This window comes from Ambystoma mexicanum, chromosome 6p (genome assembly GCF_040938575.1).
Source record: "Ambystoma mexicanum isolate Mex_15411 chromosome 6p, UKY_AmexF1_1, whole genome shotgun sequence".
Lineage (NCBI taxonomy): Eukaryota > Metazoa > Chordata > Amphibia > Caudata > Ambystomatidae > Ambystoma > Ambystoma mexicanum.
In genome coordinates, this window is record NC_090935.1 from 231,803,040 (window position 1) to 231,829,792 (window position 26,753).

General features: G+C 44.7%; 1 protein-coding gene across 1 annotated transcript in view; it reads right to left on the minus strand.

Annotated features, from left to right (window-relative positions):
• Window positions 1-26,151, minus strand: part of IER3IP1 (immediate early response 3 interacting protein 1) — a 95,733-nt gene extending 69,582 nt beyond the window's left edge. The window contains exon 1 of the mRNA XM_069626936.1: window positions 25,880-26,151. Coding sequence (XP_069483037.1) covers window positions 25,880-25,970 — 91 coding nt within the window. The 5' untranslated portion in view covers window positions 25,971-26,151. The remainder of the gene's footprint in view (window positions 1-25,879) is intronic.
• Window positions 26,152-26,753: the final 602 nt, after the last annotated feature.

The following is a 26,753-nucleotide window of genomic DNA, read 5'->3' on the forward strand; positions in this document are numbered from 1 at the left end:
ACGGGTGGCTGCTTTCCTTTTATCTACTGTTTAGTCCAAAGAATGCCCACTTTGGTAAATTCATTTAACAAATACATTAGCACACAGGGGAGTTGGGAAAACCGGCACTTAGCAGATCTAGGTGTAACCTGCGACGCTGTGGGTGTTCCTTTCTTTTGTGAGTAGTGAGTTTATACAACAGTATCAACACTAAATAAGACGCTACCATGTTCACCTCCTCCACTGTCAGCGACAGAGTCGGTTTGGCGGGGAGTGAAAGTGGTATCTGGATATCCGGATACTTATATGCCTCGTGGAAGCAAGAAAACGATATTGGTGTCAGTAAAATTATTGAGGGAGTTACTTGGTGTTTGTTTGGACTACTGTAATCTTAAAATTCCAGCAGAATTGAGTTTCGTGGTGTCTGTTTGGGATATTGCTATTGAAAACCTTGTTAGCTTTGCAACACAGAAAAAGAAAGAAAGAAAAAAAAAGGCACATCATCCAGACGTGGAGTTTTAATAGCCCCTCGTGCTCACTAATAGGAGAGATAGCCTGTCGAGCGCAGGGAATGCCGCAGCCCCCTTCCGCTCAAATTGTTTTTGGAGATGAAGCTCTCCACGGAATCTAACAAATGGGGAGGAGGGGAGTCAAAGGATCCAGGGAGGTGCCATTGCAGAGAGGCCCCAGGAGAAAGTCTTCCCTGAATAGCTGGGAGACAACCGCAGTTCTCTAGGCGAGATAAGGGGCCTTAAGGTGCAGAATACAAGAATGAGACTCATTTTCCTCCTGCAGTCCCTAGCAGGGCGGATAATGCTTTATCCTCGATTGAAGTGGAAGTCAGAAATCTGGTTTAAAATCTCACAAGGTTGTTGTAATCTGCTGCGCGACGACTGATACTATACAGACATCATTCCGAATAAATGTCAAAGGGAAATAGAATTATCTGGAATAATGCTAAAACAGAACCTTTCAACAACGTGATATTGAAAGATTGATACTTCACCCCTCGAAATGAAACATCTCATATAATCTCTATATATGAAGACTGTGATGGTGGATTTAACACTTAGTGAGAAGCATAGAAAGAAGAACATTGTTCATGTACATAAGCATAAGTGCAAGAAAAAAAGAAAACTTACGCAAATGAATACCTTTAACTAAGAACGGACGCTGATCGGGCAGCGGCAGACGAGATTATTCATAAGCTTAAGCAAAATTTGAGAAATTGGTTAAAACATCATCGCTTTAGCTTGTATCAAAAGGGATAGAGAGATCATGTTGGCCTCACTCAACGTTTATAACATTGAGGTTTTTGGGCTCTTATTAAAATCAGATAGAGGTGAAGCAGCAAATGCTACAGACTAATACTATCCTTGAACAGAGCTGGATAAACTTTTTCAGAATATATACCAATTTCGATGATTCAGTTATGTGATTGAAAACGTAACTACGTGGGTCCTTGATATTTCAGTTCAAGAGCAGGGGCCCAAACCAATTAAGCTTACTGATGAAACAGAATTCTGCTTTATGGGCAAAAATTTGATGTATACTGTGGGATGTTTTTACCCATGCATCCGAGCCCTACCACAAAAACTGTGCAGTACTGGCATTGAAAACATGATAACCAGAGCTTCCCAGAAAATGCATGAAGAATAGGCTGCCATCCATTTTTGCCGATGTTATGGGCACAGAAGGGCACTGCCTAAAACCACCATTGGACTACCCACACAGTAGCCTGAAACCATTGGGAATGGCAATGCTGATTGCCAAAAGCAACCTAGAACTGCGGGGAATTCATTTTCTTAAATCCCAAAAATGGTTGCATTACCAGTACTGACCACTATCAGAAAGCCGGCGTTTTAAAACCACCAGACCTTTGTGTAAAACTGAATAAATTAACCCAAAGCAGGCCAAAGAAAGACTTACTGAGAGGTGGATACAATTTAAAGTTATATTCTGAAGTGACTTGAATGTTCATAACAAGACTGGCTGAGCTCTGCAGGTCTGCAGCAGCCTAACTGAAACTGGATTTAAAACTACCAAAAATTGAAAATGTTTAAATTAACTGAGTGACCTACTTTTGAGTGGCGCATAGTTTGTCACTGTTGAAATGTCATAGTTTTGACCTTAGAATCAGCATTCTAGCTGCATATGTAAAAAATTGTCTCAACTTAAACTGGGGAACAAAAAGTGACATTTTATCTGAAACCTGGCTTAATGAAACTGAATTCTGCCCACCAGCTACCCCCGACAGGAGTTGAGACTTGCACAACAGCTGTGTTCCCAGGCCTAGCTGCCTTTTGCTGTTCCCACCAAAAAGGGATATGACACTTCTCTGATTGAATTACCGGGGCTCTGCAGGAATTTGAACAAAGCCCTGTCCTGACTCAGGCAAATGTTTTATTATGGGGGTCGTAAAAGTGGCTTCCTCCTGGAAGGAAAGGGGAGGAGCACTGCCTGTGAGAGCAAGCTGGCTTGGCAGAACTGGAAAAACCAGAAATTCAACCTTGTGCTGGGGGAACCACACCCCTTTGGGGCCAGAACATAAATCTAAAAAGATGGATCATTCATAGAGCGGACTTGTGAACATTTTATAAGGGATATCATTATTCTTGTTATTTTTCTGTGCACATTTGAAGACGTGTTAGGACCCGGTGGTATGTTCAGGCGGGTTTTTAGCGGAAAAGAGGATATTACTCAAAATGTATGTATGTTACAAATCTGACACTCCACCACCTAATGCCCACATGCTTTGTGAACATTTGTGTAAATGCGGGGACAAATCCAATATTGGTAACCCGACCAAAAAGTGAAATATGTTGCCATTTGTGAACCCAAGCTCCTAGAAACGACAGAATTGGAACAGGGGCTACCATCAGTAAATGCATGATGCGTGTATGAATTGCCAAACAACTGTCTATCTATGAAATATGTCTATTAGGATCAGATATAGATTGTGTGTAAAGTTGACAAGGGTGCGTTCTCTGTATCATAAACAGACCTCATCATGATGACACTTCATTTCATTCCCCCAATCAAGGGGAAGAGGAGGAAGTGGCCAATGACAAGTGGAGAGGGGTAGGGCCTAGAAAGCTAGCCTCTCCACCCACTTTCAAAACACATAAAAGCAGACAGTCAGGACAGATAGGGACATTCAATTCCATTTGCTGCGGAGCATGCTGCCGGATCATACAACATCCAGGGATCCAGACTTCAAATCCATCAATCTCCAGAACCTGTAGCAGTACTTCGAAAGCAGAGCAGTATCCAGAATCCAGAGAGGCTAGACCAGCAGAGCAGAGCTGACCCAGACCGCTGTTCGCAGAACCAGAGAGCTGAACCGGAGTCCAGTCCAAAACCTGTTGACCAGATCCGTGGCGAGGCCCATTTCTAAATATATTGCGAGTACCTAGCAGAACCAATCTTTTAGTTAAAATAATATAATCCAAACTATTTTAATCTAAGTAGAACTGCCTCCTAGTTGTCACCTGTCATTTTCTATCTGCAAGCTGTAACCTGTCGCTTTGAACTTTTAAAGTTTAAAATCCAAAAAACTACCTTTATTTAATCGTTTGTATCTCTGGAACCGTTTGGGCTAGGAACTTGGTTTAACTTTCCTCTGAAAGCTTAGAATCTCACCTTTTCAACAAGCCTAGAACCGACTTCCTTATACTTTCTCCGTAATCACGATTCTCGCACTTGCGAATTTTACCGCGATTTGCGATTTGGTTAAAAATCCAGCCACATGTGAAAACAGCAGCTTCATTGCTTTCCTTTGCCAAAAAAATCGTTTAACCTGCTAGTTACTCCTAGATCCTTGCTAAAGTGAGCCTGAACTCATCCCAAGTATATTTCACTCACCCTGAACCTCCTAAAGGGAATTAAAACCATTTTCAGCATATTTCTCACTGCATTGTCACCATATTCAAAGCATTTTGCCTGTTTTTCTAAACTCCTATCTGTTGTATAAGCTGCTGGGGGGGAATTGAACTGAATTCTATTTGATTGCATTCCTAAGAACTGTGTCATCTTCATCTCCTTACAGTGCATAAAAGGGGGGGGAGGGTGAATTGTCCAAGAAAGTGATTACATTGTCTTTTGCTGAAATCCTATCAAGTTAATTTCTGTACTGCATTTCATTCCACATTGCATCCATTTGAAACCATAAAAGTATTGTTGCTATCGTATCCATCCTATAACCACTCATCATTGATTATAAAGAAGTGGGCTAGTGCCGGACTATCCATTATGGATTACTGCTCAGATTTAGTGTGAGATTCAATTATTAATTTATTATAAAGTGTGATAATTTAAACCATATATATATATATATATATATATATATATATATATATATATATATATATATATATATATGGTTTAAATTATCAAATAAACCGTTTAAACTTGCAAAACAGAACTACTTCGTGGGTCGGGGGGATTCCAAGAGAGGGGTGATATATAGGGGTAGTCATCCAGAATGCATGAACTGGACGTAAAGATATATCCATAAGGGTTTCCATTCAGTATCCCAGACTAGGCATTGACTTAGCTGTAGTGTTGAACTGAATCCTCTTACAAATTGGGGGCTCGGGCCGGACGTTTGGGTTAGATCTATCACCTGTGCAGATTAATACAGTGTGCCAGCTGACCAGATACACATATCCGGTCGGATCACCACGCTGTGTTACGCTGTAAAGCACTCCTCAAAGGAACGCTCTAAGAAAAAGGTCTGTTTTGCAAAAATAAAATACTAATTTCTGTAAGTCAGGACAGAGACCAATCTCTAGAATGACGACCTTAGTAGACATGAAAATAGCCAGAGAGCACTTCTTACATAAGTTATTAATGAGAGGTGAGTGGACTCACCAGGACCACATGGTCTGGTTGCAGGCCATCACGCAACAGGTCACTGAAACAGGGTCAGATATATGGGGAGATCAGGGTCCCCTACATGTGGCCCTGAGTGAACTATACATGGCTCCTAAAGCTAAGGATGAACAAGACAAGATGGTTAGGATAGCGGCATACCTGTACCTATATATGGGAGACATGCAGGATAAATGTACGGAAAGCCAAGATCTGGCGAACAAGCGACAGATGGCGTTAGAGAAGGTCCAATCTGACCTGGTCTCTTCTGAGCAGAGGCTGCAGGGGAGCCAGGAGTCAGAAAATGACAGTAGGCAGTATATCATTAAAATAAAGAGGACATGGATATACTGCAACAGGAAAATACAGACCAGGATACAAGAATTCTGGCTTTGCAGAAGGAACACCAAGACAGTTTGGACTCCCTACTGCAGAGCCAGAAAAAGCTGGAGCAACAGATCAATTTCAACAGGGCATTCACAGAGCAGGTAGCCACCCTGCAAATCCAACTAGACAGAGAGAAAGAGGAGAGCAATAAACTGATCCTGAAAGACCTGGATACCCAGGCAGAGTTTGATCAGGAGCGCCAGAAAGCTGGTGCCTTCCAAAGGCAAAGGGACGACCTGGCGTCACAAATTCAAGCTCTTGGTCAGGAAAGGGACACCTTAGGCCAGGAAGTCTGCCACTTAAGGAGAAAAATGGAAAAAAATCACCTGGCCCACCAGGGGCTGGGTGACCTCCAAAAAGAACACCAGGACTTGCTAGAGCACACCAGGAGGGTGGAGGAGGCTCTGGCAAGACAGGAGCAGGCCAATAGGGACACAGCTCAGGAGGTAACCCTCCTGCAGAAAAGACTGGCCCAGTACTCCAGGACCAATCAGGAGGCACAGAGAGAAAATGAGGCTCTCTGTCAGCACAATGAGAGGCTCCAACAACAGGTAGCGATGCAGGAGCGACTGATAAGAGTCTAGTAAGGCCTTAACTGAGGAACTGAAAGCGCAGGCTCTTGCATTGCAACAGGGAGCAGGGGCGGATAGAGACCAGGTTCGCTGGGAAAGGGAAACTCCTGAGCATAACCTCAGGAGCCCTAGTACCAGAGGCCTTTATCTCTCTCAGTCCCTGGACTCTGCCACCCCCCTGTCCCCTGGCGCACACGAGCACCGGGCCACAGGGATGGCAGATTACTATCCAGCCAGAAGCATGGGGCTCATAGGCCAGTACCTCCCAGGAATGGATGGGCGGGCATCCGGGTATGGGCACCCAAGCACAGTGCAATTTAGTGGGGAACCCCAGGAGAATAGGCCCATTAAGGGCATCCTGAAAACTTCTGCCCAGTTAGGTCAGTGGGGGGGGTACCCATCAAATCCTGGCAGCAAGGAGGAATCTGAAGACTCCTCTGAACGGCGCAGGACACAGGAGACCAGGTCCCCACATTCTGCCAGCCACTCCCAGGCTCACAGAATCCGGGAAAACCTGGAAGAGCAGACAGGAACCTCTGGGAGCAGTGCCTCTGAGTCAGAGGATGAATGGACCAGGGTTACCCGAACCAAAAAGGCCAATAAGGCAAAAAGGGCTTTGCTTAAGGACCCATTGAAACAGATTAAGGCAATCAGGAGTGTCATCACGCCTTATCATAAGAACGCCAAGTACTCTGTTTGGGAACACTTGGAGCTCTATGAGCAAATGATGGAGACTTTTCATTTGAAGGACAGCCAAAGCTGTATCCAATATGTAAAGTGGACCTTCTCACCAGAATACTCCAGTTTCTTTGCGGGGCTGGAGGACCAAAATCATTTAAGATGGTCCACCTATAAGGCAGCCATCTTAAAACATTTTTCTGTTCACAGAAATCCTCAAGAGGCTCGCAAGGCAGCCTACAATTTGCAATGTGGGGAGGATCAGGCCCCACAAGAATTCGTGCAAGAACTGAAACGTGCCTTTGCGCAGACCACTAGAAGGGTGCGCACAGACAGCAGAGAATTTGTTAATACTTTTTTCCATGCCTTGCCCAAATACATAATGACCCAGCTCGTGAGAGATTTTCATGAGAAAAGATCTTTAGAATGGGTCATTGAACAAGCCACCCGCATCTACGAGGTGCAGAAACCGGTGGAAAACAAAAACCAGCCCAAAAACCCCAAAACCAACAGCACCCCTGCTGCTGCCAAGGTGGCAGAGGTAAAGGTTGCCCATGTTTTGGAGTTGGAGATGGGGGGGCCTAAAAACCTACCTGCACCTAATAATGCTAGGCCCAGAAGGTCCTCGGGCCAGTCACAGACAGAGAGCCAAGGAGGCAGCCCCACAAATGGGGTCCCTCGCTCTCCTGATTATGTAAGTCGAAATCGACCCATCCTGGGTTATGTGTGGACTCCTCCAGCCCAAGGGGGGGGGGGATCCAGCCAAGCACCTAACCCAGGGAACTTCCCTCCTAACTTCCCACCGGAGGGCAGAAATTCTCCAAATCCTGGGCAGAACTTTTTCCCCAGGTATCCACCCAACTTCCAACCCCAAAATGATCCATCCTTCTTTCCCCAATTCCCTGAGCCCAGACAACCTAATCCGGGAGAGGGGAGGCCAAGGGTGGAGGGGTACCCAAATCTTCCCAATCGGGGATCTTACCAGAGAAGGGATAGCTACCCTTCCCGGGATCAGCCCAGGGGAGAAAATAGAGCCCCGTATCAGCCTGAGCGGGTTTCCCAGTAGAGCGCCAGGTCCAAAATATGGCACGGGATCTGGGTCACATACTGAGGGCTCAACAGAACCCTCAGATGAGCATGCCACCGCAGAATGCCACAAACTCTGGACCTGGTCCTCCAGAACAATGACGGGGGCAGCACCCCGATAACACACCGGTTCCTAGGGAGGAGGCGGAAGGGGGGTGTAAAGCCTTGGAGGAAGCTTCCTTCCCAACTTGTAAAAAGCCCCTGGAAAACCAGGAACCGGAAACAAAATCTCCTGCCCCTGAAAGCCCGCCTCCCAAGGAGCAGAGGGGGGGGTAGGAGAAACAAAGGACCCAAACAGACCCACTTTGTGGAGGAGGTACAGGTCTTCCAATTTGAGGGAGAGGGATCCTCAGAGGATCCTGGGGAAAGGACCTTCTCCTTCAGAGATGGGGGGAACTCCTCCCAAGGAAAAATGGGTTCCAAGGGATGTCAATTCAGACTGGGGAGATATGGAGACTGAGCTACCGTCACCCATCATCTCATCCCAGAACCCACAATACCGAAATCCCCTGGTTCAAACCCATCCTGGTGACTGCCTCCAAGAAGGGGGAGGCGGCCCAGAACCGGAACCAGGGGAACCCACAATGGCTCGGATCTCCAGTTGCCAACTTTTTCTTTCAGATTCCCAAGGCTCTCCACAGAATTCTGCCCAAATCTCTTCTCTAGCAATGTCCGAAACCAGAAAGTTAGCCCACCAGTTGTCCAAAAATGTGCATTATCTGTGCCCCCTTGAGGAGGAGGGGGGAAGATACTATGCCCCGGTACAAGTACAGGGGCAGGGTACAATTTTGGCACTGGTGGACACTGGATCCCAAGCTACCCTTCTGTCCAAAAGGGCCTTTGAGGAACTAAATGCAGGAAGGGGGGGAGAATTACCGAATTCCTTTCACCTCTCCTCCTGGACAACTGCAGAACTTTGACGGGAAGGAAATTCCCGTTGAGGGGACTGCAGACTTGGACATTAAAATTGGGCGACACAAGGTGAAACACCCGGTCATAGTAGTGACTCCAGAGGCACCCCTTGTTTACTAGGGAATGACCTCCTGAGAAGGTTGTCACCCCTAATAGATTGTGTAAACAAGGTCCTCTGGACCCAGACTAGCCGACCAATAAAATTAAAACAGAGTGTCAACCATGTTAGCTTAAACGGCACCTGCCACATGGTTGAACAAAAATCTGACCAAGTAGGATTTCACTTCCAGAACAACCAAACTCCCGACGTGACAGTAATAGCAGTAGGACAACGGACTGGTGATGGGGGGGGTCCTCTCTATTTCTGAAAATCAACCTTCCTTCCAGTTTAAGTTGGTATTCCACACTGGAAGGAAACACCCTGAAATTCTTTACTAATCCACAATCAGAAACTCCCACTCCTATAGTCCAGAAAGATGTGAAATCAGCTCAGAGCCTAGCTGATATTCAGCAAATTTGAGAGCAGTTGTTCATCCCTGTTCAGTTAAATGATGGGAAGGACTCTGTTCTCGCTTGAGTGTGTGTGAACAACGGTAAGAGCTTCATCAGCGAAGCCATGTTCCGCCAACTCCCAAAAGATCCAGCCATTCCCACATTCAAACTGATAGACAAATGGGAAATGGACCTGGAAGCACCCAATTCCAAACATCTCCTGCCAAGCAGGTGTATGCTCAAAATCTCCATTGGCAACCAGAGCATAGTCCAGAATTGTTGGGTCGTGCGAGACGTCACTGCCGCTTTTTACTTAGGCAGTGACATTCTCAATCGCTTTGCCATTAGTTTGGACCTAATAAACTTCAAAGCTTGGTACCGATTAGCAGATAATCCCATGGGCTTTGATGATCCAGAAAAAGCATTTAGGTCAGCTCAATTGCTACCTTATGCAGTTGAAATTCAGATTAAAGAGGAAGTCACCATCCCAGAAAGGACCTGACAATTCTCCCTGGAAGTGAAAGTTAAGAGGACAACATTTGAAAAACCCTGATGCTTACATACATCTAAATGCTTCTCTCCAACTGCAAGGATTGGGGGTAAACCCAACTCCATTAGTCAATATAGAACATGACACCATTCTAATAGAGGTGGATAACAGCGACTTAAAGAGTATTACTCTAGCCGCAGGCACCATTATTGGAATGGCGGTTGATGACCGACATTTTTTCCATCGATTTAGGAAATGAACTGTTAAGACCAATCCCCAAGGACTGTTTTGACAGTGATAGTGATGACAATACAACACCAGACAGGATTTTTACCCGGCATGGGGGGGGAACTCCCTGGTGTACACTTCCTGCCCTTATGGTAAGGAAGGTGGGAATTGTGACTTCAGGAGGGATGAGGTGATTTTCCAAGTCCATGAGGGTTGCCTTTCCCACCTGAAGCCTCCAGTCCAAATCAGCACTCTGACCAGGGACTTCTCCACCCAGCTGGAGGAGGCCGCTGAGATAGCCAAACCAGAAGTCTTTCCAGGCTTCAGGCAGATGGTGGAAGAGAGTCAACCTAGCTGATGCCTGTGTGACCCTGGAACAAAAGCAAAAGTTGAAACAAGTTTTCTTGGATTTCCAAGATCTCTTTGCGGTAGACTCATGACTGTGGCCGCACCGACATCCACACAACAACAATCCCCACGGACCCTGGCATGACTCCAGTGTTTGTGAAGCAATATCGCTTGCCTCTCGCATCAATGGAGTCCCTTACTGAAATAATTAAGAACCTTGAGTCCAGGGGAATAATCCGTCCCGTCCACAGCACCTTCAATAATCCGGTGCTGGGAATATTAAAGCCAAACGGCCAGTGGAGACTCTGCGCTGACCTTAGGGAGCTCAACAAACGGGTCCATACTTCCCGATGGCCTATTCCCTACATTGACCAGGGGCTGGCCCAGATCCAGGGGTCACAGGTATTCACTGCAATAGACCTGACCAATGGATTCTGGACTGTGCCTGTCAGTAGGGAGGACCAATACAAGCTGGCTTTTACCTTTGGGGGCCAGCAGTACACATGGACCCGGACTCCCTTCGGATACCCCAACTCCGGCAATGAATTCAACATTTTCCTACACAAGGCCATGCCCGACCTGGGTGCAAGGGGTAACCTGGTTTATGTAGATGATGTCCTCATCAAAAGTTCATCTGTGGAGGAACACATAGCGGAGATCCGTTATGTTCTGACGCAGTTGAGGGCCGCCGGAGCAAAACTTTCCTTTCAGAAAGCACAGTGGTGTAGAACCCGTGTTAATTTCTTGGGGCATGAGATTACTCCTCAGGGTCTCTGTCCCCAGGAAAAGAAGGTGGAAGCACTCCAAAAACTGAAAGACCCCACAACTCTGCGGGAACTAAGGAGCCTCCTTGGACTGACTAATTACAGCAGAAAGTTCATTGAGGGCTACGCAGAAATCACCAGACCCCTGATTCATCTCCTGAAGGGGGGGGGGGAGTCAAGTGGGAATGGGGTCCAGAACAAGCCAAGGCGGTAAAACAACTCAAAAGAAGCCTCTCACAAGCGCCTTGCCTAGCTTACCCTGTCAGGAACAAGGAGTTCTTCCTGGAGACGGGGTTCTCTAATACGTGCTTGACAGCAGTATTATACCAAAAGCATGACAAGGTCAATAAAGTAATCTCCTATGCGAGCAAAACTTTATCCTCTGTGGAGGAAAAATTCAACGATTGTGAGAAGGCACTCCTGGCAACGGTGTGGGCATTGAAGAATTACCGCCCGTTTATCCATGGGGAACACATCATAGTGGAGACTCCACACCAGCCTCTGCCATATCTCCAAAGTGACAGAATCCGGGCCGGAAATGTGAGTAATTCCCGAATTACTTCCTGGATTCTGTCAATGCAAGGCTTTCCTGTGGAGGTCAGATATGGCCAAAACAAGAAGAGTCCCCTCGCGCAAGGTCTGGCTGACTTGCACGATTGTGCCAGAGAAAACTGTCTCGTGGACGAAAGTCTAAAAATCAAGGACAACACAGAGGCATACCTTAATTCCCCACACAAAGTCTTTGAAGAGGACAAGTGTGAGGGAATGCCCACTGTCTATGTGGATGGATGGTCGTACCATGTTGACAACGACGGGGAGAAAGAACTGGTGGCTGGCGTAGGGAATGCATGGGTGAAGAAGTTCCCAGAACCCTCCGCTGGATACAAAATTGGTCCCCGAAGTAGTCAGGTGGCAGAATTGATGGCTGTGCATCAGGCCATCCTCACTGCTGTCCAGCATCAACTCCACGAACTGGTCATAATCACAGATTCGGATTATGTACGGAACGGGTTCGTGGAGCACCTGGTTAATTGGAAAACCAGAGGCATGTTATATGCTAACAACAAACCCTTGAAACATGGGAAGTTGATCCAAAACATTGACGATCTGGTCACCTCGAATGAGATGATCATCTATTGGAAAAAGATCAAGGGTCATTCCAAAGTAGAGGGACCAGACAAAACTGGAAATGACTTAGCTGATCAGCTGGCCAAAACCGGGGCCATCCAAGGGGATCTAATTGAGATTGAGTCCCTGTTGGGGGAAATCCAGGTCACTGCTATCACTAGGTCCCAGACAAATGCTCACAATGATCTTTCAATTGCACAATGGAGTAAGGAGACCCCTGATGCTGATTTGATTACCGCTCAGAAGGGGGATCCAATTATTGGTAAGTTTTACCAACACCTTGAGGACCGTGAGAACTTTCCCCTGACGGATACCGATTACATTGGGAAAGAGGACCTAAGAGTGTTGATGAAATGTCCAAAAATGTTCCGAATCCAAGACGGTTTGTTGGTAAGGAAATCCAAAGCTGGCCACGATCAGTGGGTGGTTCCTACCTCATTCCGAAGCCTGATGTTAAGTCACGCCCATGATGCGGCCACCGCCGGTCATAGGGGGTTTCACACAACACTGGAAATCTTAGGAGAGGTTGCATACTGGCCACACATGGGGCAGGACCTTGACCAATACTTGAAGGGGTGTCTTGTGTGTGCACAATTTCAGCCATCATCCCTCACGCACCGTGCACCCCTCCAAAAGAGGGGGATTACACTGCCATGGTCAGATTTGCAAATCGACTTTGTAGTCCCCGTGATTCGCTCTGCTAGGGCGAATAAGTACATGTTGACTGTGACATGCTTGTTTACCAAGTGGGTGGAATGTCTCCCAGCCCCAAACTGCAAGGCAGAAACGGCAGCTGCCTTGATGATTAACCACATATTTTCCCGTTTTGGTCTACCTCAAAGGATTGAGTCAGACAGAGGTAGCCACTTCACCAGTGAAGTGATGACAAAGATGTGGGAGATACTGGGGGTCAAAAGGAAGTTGCATATTGCTTACCGGCCAGCTTCTTCTGGGGCAGTAGAGAGATATAACCGAACCATTGTGAGCATCTTAAAAATGTTTGTGGCAGATTCTGGGCCAAGTTGGGATATCCGATTACCTCTGGCCCTAATGGCCATCAGATCTACCCCTTCATCTGCAACCAAAATGTCACCATTTGAGTTGATGACTGGACGCAAGATGGTGCTTCCTCAGCATTTGCTCTACAGAACCCAAGAGCAAACGTTGATAAATGCCTCCACAACTCATGAGTATGTGGAGAATTTAAGGAAACACCTTCAGCATGCTTTTGCCTATGCTCAGCGGAATCTAGAAAGATCAGCTGAGAGTATGAAGACCCACTATGACCTGAAAACTTCCAGGAAGGAATATCAGGTGGGGGACCGGGTCTATCTATACAATTTCCAAAGGAACCAGGCCAAGCAGCGAACATTTTTGCCTACATGGAAGGGATCCTATGAGATTATAGACAAGATCTCCCCTGTGGCCTACAAGATCCGCATCCCCAAAGGCGGTTTGGCAGAGGGGGGAAGACAAGTAGGTACATATAAATCAGCTAAAGTGTTGCCATCCCAGGCACACTCTGCAACAACTGGAGGAATCCTCTGGAATCCTAGAGGGTACTGTCTCAGATTAATTCAGTTCTAACTTAAAATATCCTACATATCGCCTATCGAATTCTGAGTTTCTCAATGTGGGTGTTTTCGTTTTTGAATGCAAAAAGAAATGTGCATGTTCATATGTTTTGACTATAAATTTATATGCCACCCCACTATATCAATGGTGGGGGAAAAATGTCTATGAATAGGTATTGCCGCTCTTCCTTTGTCGTCCTAGGAGAAAGAAAACCTTGAGACTGGCCAGGGAGGACGATCCGGAGACCGGGAGCAGAGACGCCAGGGGCCCGGGGTACCGCCCAATCTTCCCATCAGGACCGGCGAGGAGAACCGATCGATCCGACCGGATGGAGAAAAAGATGCTGAACTGTGCCATCTATTGGAAGAAGATGAGGAAACATCCCAGATCTTGCGAGTTCTATCAGTGAAACAGAATGGCCATCGCAAGAGGGGGGCTTGTGGGATGTTTTTACCCATGCATCCGAGCCCTACCACAAAAACTGCAGTACTGGCATTGAAAACATCATGATAGCCAGAGCTTCCCAGAAAATGCCCAGGGAAATGCATGAAGAATAGGCTGCCACCCATTTTTGCCGATGTTATGGGCACAGAAGGGCACTGCCTAAAACCACCATTGGACTACCCACACAGTAGCCTGAAACCATTGGGAATGGCAATGCTGATTGCCAAAAGCAACCTAGAACTGCGGGGAATTCATTTTATTAAATCCCAAAAATGGTTGCATTACCAGTACTCACCACTATCAGAAAGCCGGCGTTTTAAAACCACCAGACCTTTGTGTAAAACTGAATAAATGAACCCAAAGCAGGCCAAAGAAAGACTTACTGAGAGGTGGATACAATGTAAAGTTATATTCTGAAGTGACTTGAATGTTCATAACAAGACTGGCTGAGCTCTGCAGGTCTGCAGCAGCCTAACTGAAACTGGATTTAAAACTACCAAAAATCGAAAATGTTTAAATTAACTGAGTGACCTACTTTTGAGTGGCACATAGTTTGTCACTGTTGAAATGTCATAGTTTTGAACTTAGAATCAGCATTCTAGCTGCATATGTAAAAATTGTCTCGACTTAAACTGGGGAACAAAAAGTGACATTTTATCTGAAACCTGGCTTAATGAAACTGAATTCTGCCCACCAGCTACCCCCCGACAGGAGTTGAGACTTGCACAACAGCTGTGTTCCCAGGCCTAGCTGCCTTTTGCTGTTCCCACCAAAAGGGATATGACACTTCTCTGATTGAATTACCTGGGCTCTGCAGGAATTTGAACAAAGCCCTGTCCTGACTCAGGCAAATGTTTTATTATGGGGGTCGTAAAAGTGGCTTCCTCCTGGAAGAAAAGGGGAGGAGCACTGCCTGTGAGAGCAAGCTGGCTTGGCAGAACTGGAAAAACCAGAAATTCAACCTTGTTCTGGGGGAAACCACACCCCTTTGGGGCCAGAACATAAATCTAAAAAGATGGATCATTCATAGAGCGGACTTGTGAAAATTTTATAAGGGATATCATTATTCTTGTGATTTTTCTGTTCACATTTGAAGACGTGTTAGGACCCTGTGGTATGTTCAGGCGGGTTTTTAGCGGAAAAGAGGATATTACTCAAATTGTATGTATGTTAAAAATCTGACACTCCACCACCTAATGCCCACATGCTTTGCGAACATTTGTGTAAACCCGGGGACAAATCCAATATTGGTAACCCGACCAAAAAGTGAAATATGTTGCCATTCTTGAACCCAAGCTCCTAGAAACGACAGAATTGGAACAGGGGATACCATCAGTAAATGCATGATGCGTATATGCAATGCCAAACAACTGTCTATCTATGAAATATGTCTATTAGGATCAGATATAGATTGTGTGTAAAGTTGACAGGGGAGGGTTCTCTGTATCATAAACAGACCTCATCATGATGACACTTCATTTCATTCCCCCAATCAAGGGGAAGAGGAGGAAGTGGCCAATGACAAGTGGAGAGGGGTAGGGCCTAGAAAGCTAGCCTCTCCACCCACTTTCAAAACACATAAAAGCAGACAGTCAGGACAGATAGGGACATTCAATTCCATTTGCTGCGGAGCATGCTGCCGGATCATAAAACATCCAGAGATCCAGACTTCCAATCCATCAATCTCCAGAACCTGTAGCAGTACTTATAAAGCAGAGCAGTATCCAGAATCCAGAGAGGCTAGACCAGCAGAGCAGAGCTGACCCAGACCGCTGTTCGCAGAACCAGAGAGCTGAACCGGAGTCCAGTCCAAAACCTGTTGACCAGATCCGTGGCGAGGCCCATTTCTAAATATATTGTGAATACCTAGCAGAACCAATCTCTTAGTTAAAATAATATAATCCAAACTATTTTAATCTAAGTAGAACTGCCTCCTAGTTGTCAACTGTCATTTGCAAAGCTGTCACCTGAACCTGAACCTGAACCGACTTCCTTATACTTTCTGAGTAATCACGATTCTCGCACTCGCGAATTTTACCGCGATTTGCGATTTGGTTAAAAATCCAGCCACGTGTGAAAACAGCAGCTTCATTGCTTTCCTTTGCCAAAAAATCGTTTAACCTGCTAGTTACTCCTAGATCCTTGCTAAAGTGAGCCTGAACTCATCCCAAGTATATTTCACTCACCCTGAACCTCCTAAAGGGAATTAAAACTATTTTCAGCATATTTCCCACTGCATTGTCACCATAGTCAAAGCATTTTGCCTGTGTTTCAAAACTCCTATCTGTTGTATAAGCTGCTGGGGGGGAATTTAACTGAATTCTATTTGATTGCATTCCTAAGAACTGTCTCATCTTCATCTCCTTACAGTGCATAAAAGGGGGGGTGAATTGTCCAAGAAAGTGATTACATTGTCTTTTTCTGAAATCCTATCAAGTTAATTTCTGTACTGCATTTCATTCCACATTGCATCCATTTGAAACCATAAAAGTATTGTTGCTATCGTATCCATCCTATAACCACTCATCATTGATTATAAAGAAGTGGGCTAGTGCCGGACTATCCATTATTGATTACTGCTCAGATTAAGTGTGAGATTCAATTATTAATTTATTATAAAGTGTGATATATATATATATATATATATATATACATACATATACATGGTTTAAATTATCAAATAAACCGTTTAAACTTGCAAAACAGAACTACTTCGTGGCTCAGTGGGGTCAGGTGGATTCCAAGAGAGGGGTGTTATATAGGGGTAGTCATCCAGAACGCATGAACTGGACGTAAAGATATATCCATAAGGGTTTCCATTCAGTATCCCAGACTAGGCATTGACTTAGCTGTAGTGTTGAATTGAATCCTCTTACAATACCTTGTACTGACACTTTGGCTACGGTCCCCCTCATCCTGGAAAACCTCATACAGAATGCCAATATTTTAAAAAGGAACAAGAAAATCACCATTGAATTATAGACCCATAGCTATTATGACATATACTCAAAGATATTTGCAGCTATTGTCCTGAAACACATTGGTGATCGGTGTATGAAAAATCTGGACTACAGACAAATGGGGTTTAGGAGACAAATGGGAACAGACAGTGGGGGCCTTTTATTAAGCTGTTTGCAGAGACAAGCGTGGCATAACAGTCCCCCCCCTGTGTATGTTGCGGCCATGGAACTAACCATGGCTTTTGACCTGGTCAACAGACATGTGGAGGAAACTAGATGGTATGCAAGGGGCCTACTAAGTATTGTGATACATTTGCATAGAGATTCAAATTCAGCTCAGATATCCTATTAACAAGACGCATTATTACTAGAAATGGACTGAGACAAAGATGCATCCTTGCACCTTACTTATTTAATCTCTATGTTGTAGATGTTGGCAAGTTTTTACTGGAAGCATCATTTGCCCCGCCTAAAATTGGCAGTCTAAATACTGTATGGGCAGCCTATGCGGATTGTGTACTTTGTGATCATACTCCGATAGGTCTGCAAAGACAGGCAGTTCATGATATTACATAAACTGACAATTAACCCAGCTAAAACGGTTACATTAAAACTGACAAGGGGGTCTTGGGGGGAGCGCGGGAGGGGGGGAAAGAGAAGAAGAAAATCAGTTAGTTCACTTGGTTGTTGGATCGTACCAAACTGCAAGTGCAAACAAATATTTTATAATGTAGGATTCCCCAAAATTGCCAGTCCGACAAAATATTTCTATAGAAACAAGGAAAAGTCATTGAAATTGGTTAAACAAATTAAGCTGTACAAATATGGGAAATTTTCTACTTTACCATGTATCAAATTTTATACAATGAAGGTAAATCCAAGACTATGCTATGGGCTGTTTTTTCCCCGATATATGGATACTTTAGAAGCTGAAACACTTTGAAACCATGATCTGGCATTCAATTTTAGTTTTATACCCAAGTGTGTCCCATATGCATTTAGTTTTATAACCAAGTATGTCCCATACGCAGTTTTAATGATACAAATTAGGACTCCAGTTGTTACAAAGTATTGTCATATGGAAGAGATTGATTAGTTTGAGAAAATGCTATGTGAATACAGAGTGCAATATTTATCATTTGTTGGGCAAAAAATTCAAAGGCGGATTTTTGAAGGCGTGAAATGGAGGACTGATGATTTTGTTTAAGATGGGAACATCAAGTGATCCATTGATCAAAAAGATTAAATGTCAAGATTGGGGTATTACTATAAATGATGTTGTGGGTTTCTGCCTGTATGAACAGGTGGTGTCTTCCCAAAAAGAACCAGGGGTGGTGGAATCTTATTTGAAACGTTTTCCAAGTAAAACCATGAGGAATAGTAGTTTGAATTTTAGGTTAAATTTAATGCTAACAAATGACATTTTATCCATTAGAGAAAGAATAGGCAGGCGCAAAGCATATTAAAGAAACTAAGAATGAGAGTGAAATCGAAACGATTGCCACATTTTCTTCTTTTATGTCCCACATTAAGGAATCAAAGAATTCAATATTTAATTAAGTACGTTTCTAATACTGAATGGGTTCCTATTATTGTGGTTAAATAGCTAGCATGGTAAATCCTTTTCCGTAAAAATAGCAGTAATGAGTTTCTTAAAGAATGCTTGCAAACATTTTGAGTAAAGTTTAAAGAAGAATATTAATTTATAGAATGGAGAGATGCGATCTTAATATGAATGTTATATAATTTGTGAAAACATATGGTTATGTAAATAGCAACTATTGTAAATTTCATTTTGTCATTATGTTTTGTAAAGATTTTACAAACCAAAACAATAAATCATACAAATAAACTAATTGCACGTTTCGTTCCTCCAAACTCCTGAACTACATGTCTGACCTACACCATTCTTTCTCCGCCTATGCTGAACTCACCTTTCCATCCACTGAAGAAGCCTTCAATAACTTTAACACTTCCCACATTTATTAGGTATTTATAATGAGCCTATAAAGCAAAAGGTCAAGGCCACTCCTAAAGTCTCTCCTCCACAGCCTTGGATTGCACCTCTCATCCGCATCCGGAAAACAAAGCAGAAAAAGCTTTGCACTTGGACCCACCCATCTGGAATCCCGCCTCCAAACCCAGGTACCTACAGAATCCCTCAACTCTCATCTCTTAATCCCGGTCACCTCCTTTTCCACTCTTTCTGCACAGGCCTTTGCACTCTACAATTTCTAACATTTGCAGTACCCTCGCTACTAATTTTTCCATCCTCAAGCTAACTTTTCTCCACCACTCCCTACCCTCCTCTCCTGTTAGTAGGTCTTACTTTGCACCCCACCAACCCAGATATGATTCTTGCCTACACCTCATGGCTAACCCTTCCTATGCCCCAACTGTCCTCGCACATTGTGAAGCACGTAGGCTCCCAGTGTTGCTCCACATCTTCAACTCCTCTCTTGATAATGCTTTTTTCGGCCTCATCCTACAAGTCAACTACCGTCATCCTACTTCAGAAACCTGGTCTCAAGCCCAACTGTCCTGCAAACGTTTGTCCGGTTTCTCTTCTACCACACTATTCCAAAGTCCTAGAGTAAGTAATATTCAGGGAGAAGGCCCTTGATTGGTTTGGTTCAAATCTTGCACCTAGACACTTTCAGGAGTGCTGGAACAGCATTACCTCCCTAGTCACCCCCATTATGGTTGGATTTCCAAGGCATAAAATAATCTGTGTCATAGCAATTCTGTATGTTTACTAATTAAATTGACACTTGTGTAGCACAGCTAGCTGTTTAAATTATCCAGTTCAACGAAAGTACAGTTCACACTGCAGTCCTCTCTTGCTCTTGGGGCTCACACACTTTTCTGTTCACTGCAAGCTCGAAGGGGCTAATGGTGAGGAAGAAGTGATCATTTCTACTCTTAAAAGTGGCAAAAGCATGTGTGGGAGTGCTAGCTAAAAAAAACATTCTTTAAAAAACAAATTGCAACCAGAAGTAATCAGGGTGATACTTTTATTAAGCGAACTATAACCTGTTTCGCAAAGACAAGTATGTGAGTTAACTTCTTCTTTTCCAAGACAGTCCTGCATTTCCATTCCTAAAAATACTATGTTTACATAATTACAGTATTGTCCTGCAAAACAAGTTTCAGTCAGTGTATCTCATTTTGTCAACTATATTTATTTTTTGTTGTAGATGGTGCATTATTGACAAGTGAACACTTTCTTGAAAATGTTCACACGAACAAATGCTTTTGATGGCAAACTTGGTTCTGTGATCTGCTGGTTGCATTCATCTATGCAACGGACTCTCAACCCGTGAGTTGTTCCCCAACTCATCCTATCTTTTCACCCTGTTGCTTTATTCCAGCTATCCTAAAAGTTAGATGGCTGCATAATTACAATATTTTCTCTCTTTCACTCAGGTCTCTGCCTGCTACGCCATCCACTCTGCTTAGTCTCTTACATTCCTTCAACCATACACAAAGCCAACTAGATGTTTATGCAAAGTAGTGATCAATAGTTCCATCCAGTCTCTACACACATAGGTCTGCTGCAATGCCATACACTGTAGTTACCCTCCAGAGCTTCCTCTGCTCTACAATTATGGTTGCATTATATATTGGTGGTCAGCCAAATGTCAAAAGAAATTTATGGTTTTTTTTGGGTTCGGTAAGTAAAAAAAAAAAAAAAAGGGGGTAAAAAAAAAATACAAAAAGGAGGGAGTTGGGGGGAACCCCCCCATTTCGAAAAAAAAACCTATTGAAAAAAGAAAATCACTATAAACCTTATATATTAGCACCTGGGGGAGGGGGAAGAGTGCTGGCCAGTCTGGGGGACGGGAACGCAAGGGGAATATGCAGTAACTGCCCGAATTTTATGCCAGACCGCGGTGCCACTGCCCAGCATTCACCCTGTCCTTTGTGGTGGTTCCCCAGGCCCGTTTCTTCACTGGAGTGCCACACCTGGAACTCCCGCCCACTTACCTGCACTCCTCCTGGCTCACTTGCAGGTTCTGGAAAGTTAGGGACATGTATATTTTCCTTTTAGGGGGAAGCTTAAATTGTGCAAAGCCTGGGTCCTTAAAAAAAAGAAAGTATCCACACCTCAGATGACGGCTCGAAGTGCTAATGGTGATAAATACCACTTTCATGGGCACTCAGGGCTAAAATTCTGTGTTTGGGTCTATCTGGGCAGGCGTGAGGGCAGTTAGCGACCCCACCCTTCCCCAAAAGTGGCAGTCACACTATATTGAATTGATCTCAAAGCCCGCCAAAGCCCATATTGTCCACTTGAAGTTGACAAGTATCATGCCTGTTGCAACACCATACTACTTATCTAGTCTCATGCTATGACTTTGCTTTAACATAGTTAACGTTTTGATTTATGAAATGTCTAAACTTCTCCCTACCCAGCAAATGGGTCAAACATACAATGTATGGGACACTGCACAGAGCTTTCACTGAAAACTGTTATCCGAGACTTTTCATCATAGCTATTTATGCGTGCCTATTTATGCAGCCAACCTTTACATTTTGCAGAAAACTCATCTCACTAATGTCTTATTTCAGCAATAAGCAGAAATGCTGCATTGTTGCTCATTTTTTGTCTGGGTGCAATTACATTCTGGGGACATTATTAATACAAAATATGCCAATCAAGAAAAATGGTATTGCAAACTCTGCTAATCACTTAATCACTTTTTTTTAATCCAATTTATGCCTTGGGCTTCCACCCATGGGTCTGTCCTTGGCCCACTTCTCTTCATTCTATAAAGCTGTTAGTGCCCTGATCTCCTTGATCTCATCTTACGGCTTCTCCTATCAACTCTTCGCGCACTACACGCAGAGCTTTCCCTCCTTATCCGACAAACTGTTTTTCAATCAATAATAAGTTTATTCGGAAACAAATTGTCCATAAAACACAAGATAAAAATACATAAGACAATACAAATTTCAATTCTACAATAGACATACAAATTGTTAATTAGATTTTTCAAAGTTCGGTCAAAATTTGAGAAATAAGTTTAGTTCTCCGGTGCCAGGCCCTTCTCAGATATCCACCAAATCCCAGGCCACTGACATTGTGGCAGCCGAGAGCAAATAACATAAAGCAGGCATAGCCTAAAACATGCCAGCAGACCTGAGAAGTGGCAAAAGTGTTTTCCGTCTTAGATCTGTATAATATGGGCAAAACAACACAAGTGTAAAAGGTCCTCCACCGGCCACTGACAACAAGGGCAGGCTGCAAGTTGTACATTGTAAAACCAGCTTTTTGTTCGAGCCCCTAGCCATAGGCAGTCAGATCAGGCTCGAGTCAGGGCCCAACAGTCTGTGGGTAGGTCATTGTGGAGCAAGTACAGATGAATGGCATCTACAGTTGTTAAAACAACGTTCCTTCTATTTGCAGAAACGCCCAGGGCAGAAGACTCCCCATTATACAGCACACAGGGTCAGATAGGTTGAAGGGCAGATGAGGTTAACAGAGTTTAATTGTCTGATACATTTCTGGATATATTTAAGCCACAATTTTCTTTAAATCTGGGCTTCTCACCTATGCTCTTATGCGAGATTCCCCTAGTCTGGATTCCCCTAGTAACTTAGGGAGAGACCCAAAGTTACTTGCATATGCAAATTAACAAGGGGGGTCCTGGGAGTCCCTCTGCCAGACATTAGTCCTGGTTGCGAGAGACTTACCCAGAGTCTTTAGCTCACTATCTTTCACAGAGAAGAAATATCCTAAACATATCAGTCCAGCCAGACCGAAACACGTGTCTGGGGATGCTGTTGGTACTCTTGTTCAGAGGAGAATTGCCTAGCATTTCGGTGCTGGACTGCCCCAGGGCAGGACAAAGACTGATATGTTTAGGATATTTCTTCTCTGTGAAAGATAGTGAGCTAAAGACTCTGGGTAAGTCTCTCGCAACCAGGACTAATGTCTGGCAGAGGGACTCCCAGGACCCCCCTTGTTAATTTGCATAGCCTAGTACTGGGAAGGGGGGGGCACCTCCTACTCTGATATAGTCAGTGTTGGAATTGACCAATGCCTGATAAACACTGTTTATGTAGAGGGCAGGCAAACCGTACCAGTGCCACAACACATGCCTGGCGAATGCCCAAAAAGGTCTAAAAAAAAAAAACGGTGCACTGTCCCTGGTCACCGAATCAGACACAGGCTGATGTCCTTCAGATAATCCATGAACATACCTTAACCAAATCCTCTGGGCAACCCAGGGACCTCCGCCCAGAGCATAGCCCTGTCCACTTTATCAAACGCGGTGCTCAGGTCCAAGAATACTAAATATAGTGGCTCTCCCCTCACATAAATGGACGTAGCACTGTTTTTCAAAATGTCCAACTATCTCTTCACCATCAAGTATTGGATTGTGTCTCACTCCCTCATACAAAACTCCAACAAGACTGGCATTCTCTACTTCCCAGCCAAACAGGCTTTCGCCTCTCTCTGTACTACTTTAATTACTCTGCTCATAACCACTTTGGTGTCTTCTTGGACCCATCTAACAACTTCCTGCTCTTCATCGCGAAATCTGCCACTGCAGCCAAACTCAACCTAACCAATATTAGAAAAATCGGTCATCTTTTCCATTCAATACTGCTAAACGGTTAATCTCCTCAGTCCTTTCTAGATCAGACTACTCTGCCAGCCTCCACTATGGCAGTCCCAACTATGCTTTTCAGCTCTAGACAAAGTCCTCAACTTTGCGGACGGCACACTTTTCAACCTTTCTCGCTTTACTTCTACCTCCTTTGCCCGTCACCAAATAAGCTGGCCATCTACGAAACAAAGTCAAGCAAAAACTTGTTGACCCCTTACCTATCTGCGCATCTCACTCCTTACTCTACCAACTCACTCGTTATCATCCTCGGCTCACCTCCTTGTGACTAGAGCCCCTTGCGCTCCCTCATTTCAGCCCTCTCCTCACTCCCCTGCTCTGGAATGCTCTTCCTCTCCCTACTACTCCAAGTCTACCACTATTTAAATCCAACTTCAAAACCCTCCTCCTTTCGGAAGAACCCGTTTCCTAGCACTATACGTTACTCCATCACCCTGCTTCCCCATCTCCCTACCCTATAGGTCTAGGACAACCCTACAGCACTGTCACCCTCCATCCTTAATTTAACACTCTGTCCGCCATCCCGTTCCTATGTTATTTTGTCCTGTCCTTGTCCCTGGTTTATATTTCCAACTTCCCCCGCAACATTTGGTCTCGCAATCCCATTCTCTTATCCCATTGTCAAGGACCCATGTCCTCCACTCTGTTGTCAATGTAAAGTTTTGTGTGCGTTTGTGTGTAAAAAAAACAACATTGCTTTCTATAAAGATGTGTGTAGTATAAGAGACAAATACCTATGCTCCGTTTGATTTTACACATTGGCAGAAAGATTTTCAGGGGGTTGGTGGGGAAGGGGGCATACTATACTAAAACATACCATTCGGCATACTCACCCTCAATCCCTGAATTAATTGCAACCATACTACTGCACCACAAGCCACCCTCGTTTCACAACACCCAACATGAAACCAAACCTTACACAACCAGACCTCAACACCACATGACAGCTACCGACTGAAAACGCACCAACGCTCAGTGACCGGTTTCTCCAAACTGAAGCTGCCAACAGCACATCAAGGCTCTCTTGTTCCTTCTCCCTCTTAATCACGCTAACAAACCCCCAAGCCTCTCCCATTGCAGAGCCACCAGAGCACCAAGAGACCACGCAAGTGGCAACAGTGCGCGGTACAAGAACCTTTAACCTGGTAGTTTTAATGGGAAAATATTTGTATTCTATGCATGGGGCATATGACCATGACAAGAAGTGTTTCAAGATTTCAGACATGTAATGTTTGAATGAACTTGAGCGGCCTATTTAACAGCTGCCAAGTGAAGTGTGACATCTAAAACCAATCCTAGTTGAACAGCCAACCAGAGGTCGAAGTGGGAGAAACTAAAGGGTAAGACGTTCCTCTACTTCTTGGTAAATCAGCCATCTTTGGTTTCCCTTTGCAGAGAACAGGTGCTGGACAGCAACCAATGGTTATATTTGTTTTTTCAATCTGGATCTGTTCTAATGGAACATTCCGTTCAGTTATCGCCAGCCTCTGGCTAGCCAGTGTAAATGTCAGTGGCCTGCTTACTTGGCCATACCATCATACCCAAAGTCCAACATAGCCCCGCTCCTGCAGTAATCAACGGTCTTCTGCATTTACGCATGGATAACCATGAAGTTGATGGAGGCACAGCTGTGTGTGTAGGTAAAGGGTGCATGGCTTTAACAACCAAGTCCCTTAAGAGGTGTGAAAGGTGGGTGATTAGAAACGTGGTAGTATGCGTAGTTTCAGGTACTGGGAAGGGGCAAGGACTGAGTAATGGTGGTCGTATAAGTTGCACTTCCTTAGACTATACCTCCGAATCTTTGTAGCACATTTGTAAAACACACTGGTCGGGAATGGAAGAATGGCAGGGGCCATGTATGGGGCTTTATTGCGGGGGGGGGGGGTACACAGTTCCAATGCTTTTTTGGTACACTTCGAACGCAGCCAACAGATGTTGACATTCTGGGACTTGTAGTTTTCCCATTATACGACGGCATACAAGTGGCGGAAACAAAGTGCACTTAGGTGGCTTAAAAGACAGGACTGTCGCAATATGTCACATGACTTTGGGCAACTAGGAAGTTATGGTGTTTGAGAGGTGATAAATCGGTCTGAGGGAAGGATGGAGGTTTGCCGTGTTACATTAAACGCCATAGCACATTCTGCTGACCCTTCTTTGGGTAGCACACCTTTCTTGAGCGCATCTACTCAAAGAACACATCCGGTGAGGCAGTCGTCACCGGACCCGGTGTCACCCTTGCCCAGTCACTAAAAATCATGCAGATTAGACCCATAAGTGCGTGAATGGAAACACGCCCGTTACCCGTGGCCTCCCCAACCGCACTCACTCCTGCTGAGGAAGCGCTCCTCGTGCAGCACGGCGACGGCGTTGACACACAGCAGAGCCGCCTGAATGAGGGCGTACAGGGTGAAAGCCATGTTGCCAGTCCAGCACCAGCTCCACGGAACTGTGACGTGGACTGCCTGGATGGAGACGGAAATTCCACGTCAGACTTCCACCCGAACTGGAAATCGCTCCAACCACGTCCGGGATGCGCAACAGTAAAGACTCGAAAGTCGCACGTGCAGTGAACTGCGAGAAGCGTAGACATAGAAAGAGGCCTATGGGCGGACGCTGCGGGGTGAAAGTAAGCTGGCGGCCATGTTGGAAAGGGATACTCGGTGTTTGGATGTAGGCAGAACGCGGGCGAAATCGATTAATACCAATAGAATCAATTGTTTACTGTGGCTGCACTCAATGCAAATATGAGACGCTTGGAATTCGAGGCGTTTCTCGAATCAAACTGATCTCAAGCAGTGGCGGATTTGGCGAAGGGCCCCTGGTCAAGATTGACAGTGGGCCTGTAGGAAGAACTTGGAGGAGTTCATAGCTGTGTGACTTTGGTGACCTTTAGGAACACATGTTTCAGTTGTAACTTTATGGGTGTGACTGGAAGGATCCACTACTGATACCTTTCATCCACCTCCCTTGTCTCCACAAGAGAAAATTGTCTTTTCCTGGCCATGAAAAACGAAAACTGCACACCCCTAACAAGAGCTGGACAGTTGAATTCAAATTAATCATGCCCTAAGAATGAAAGTCGTTTTATTCAGCATATATGTGTATAATCTTAGCATACTTGCCAACATTCTGTGACAAAAAATATGTAGGATTTTTCAAATTTCAAAAAATAATAATTTGCATAACAATGGTGTTGCGTA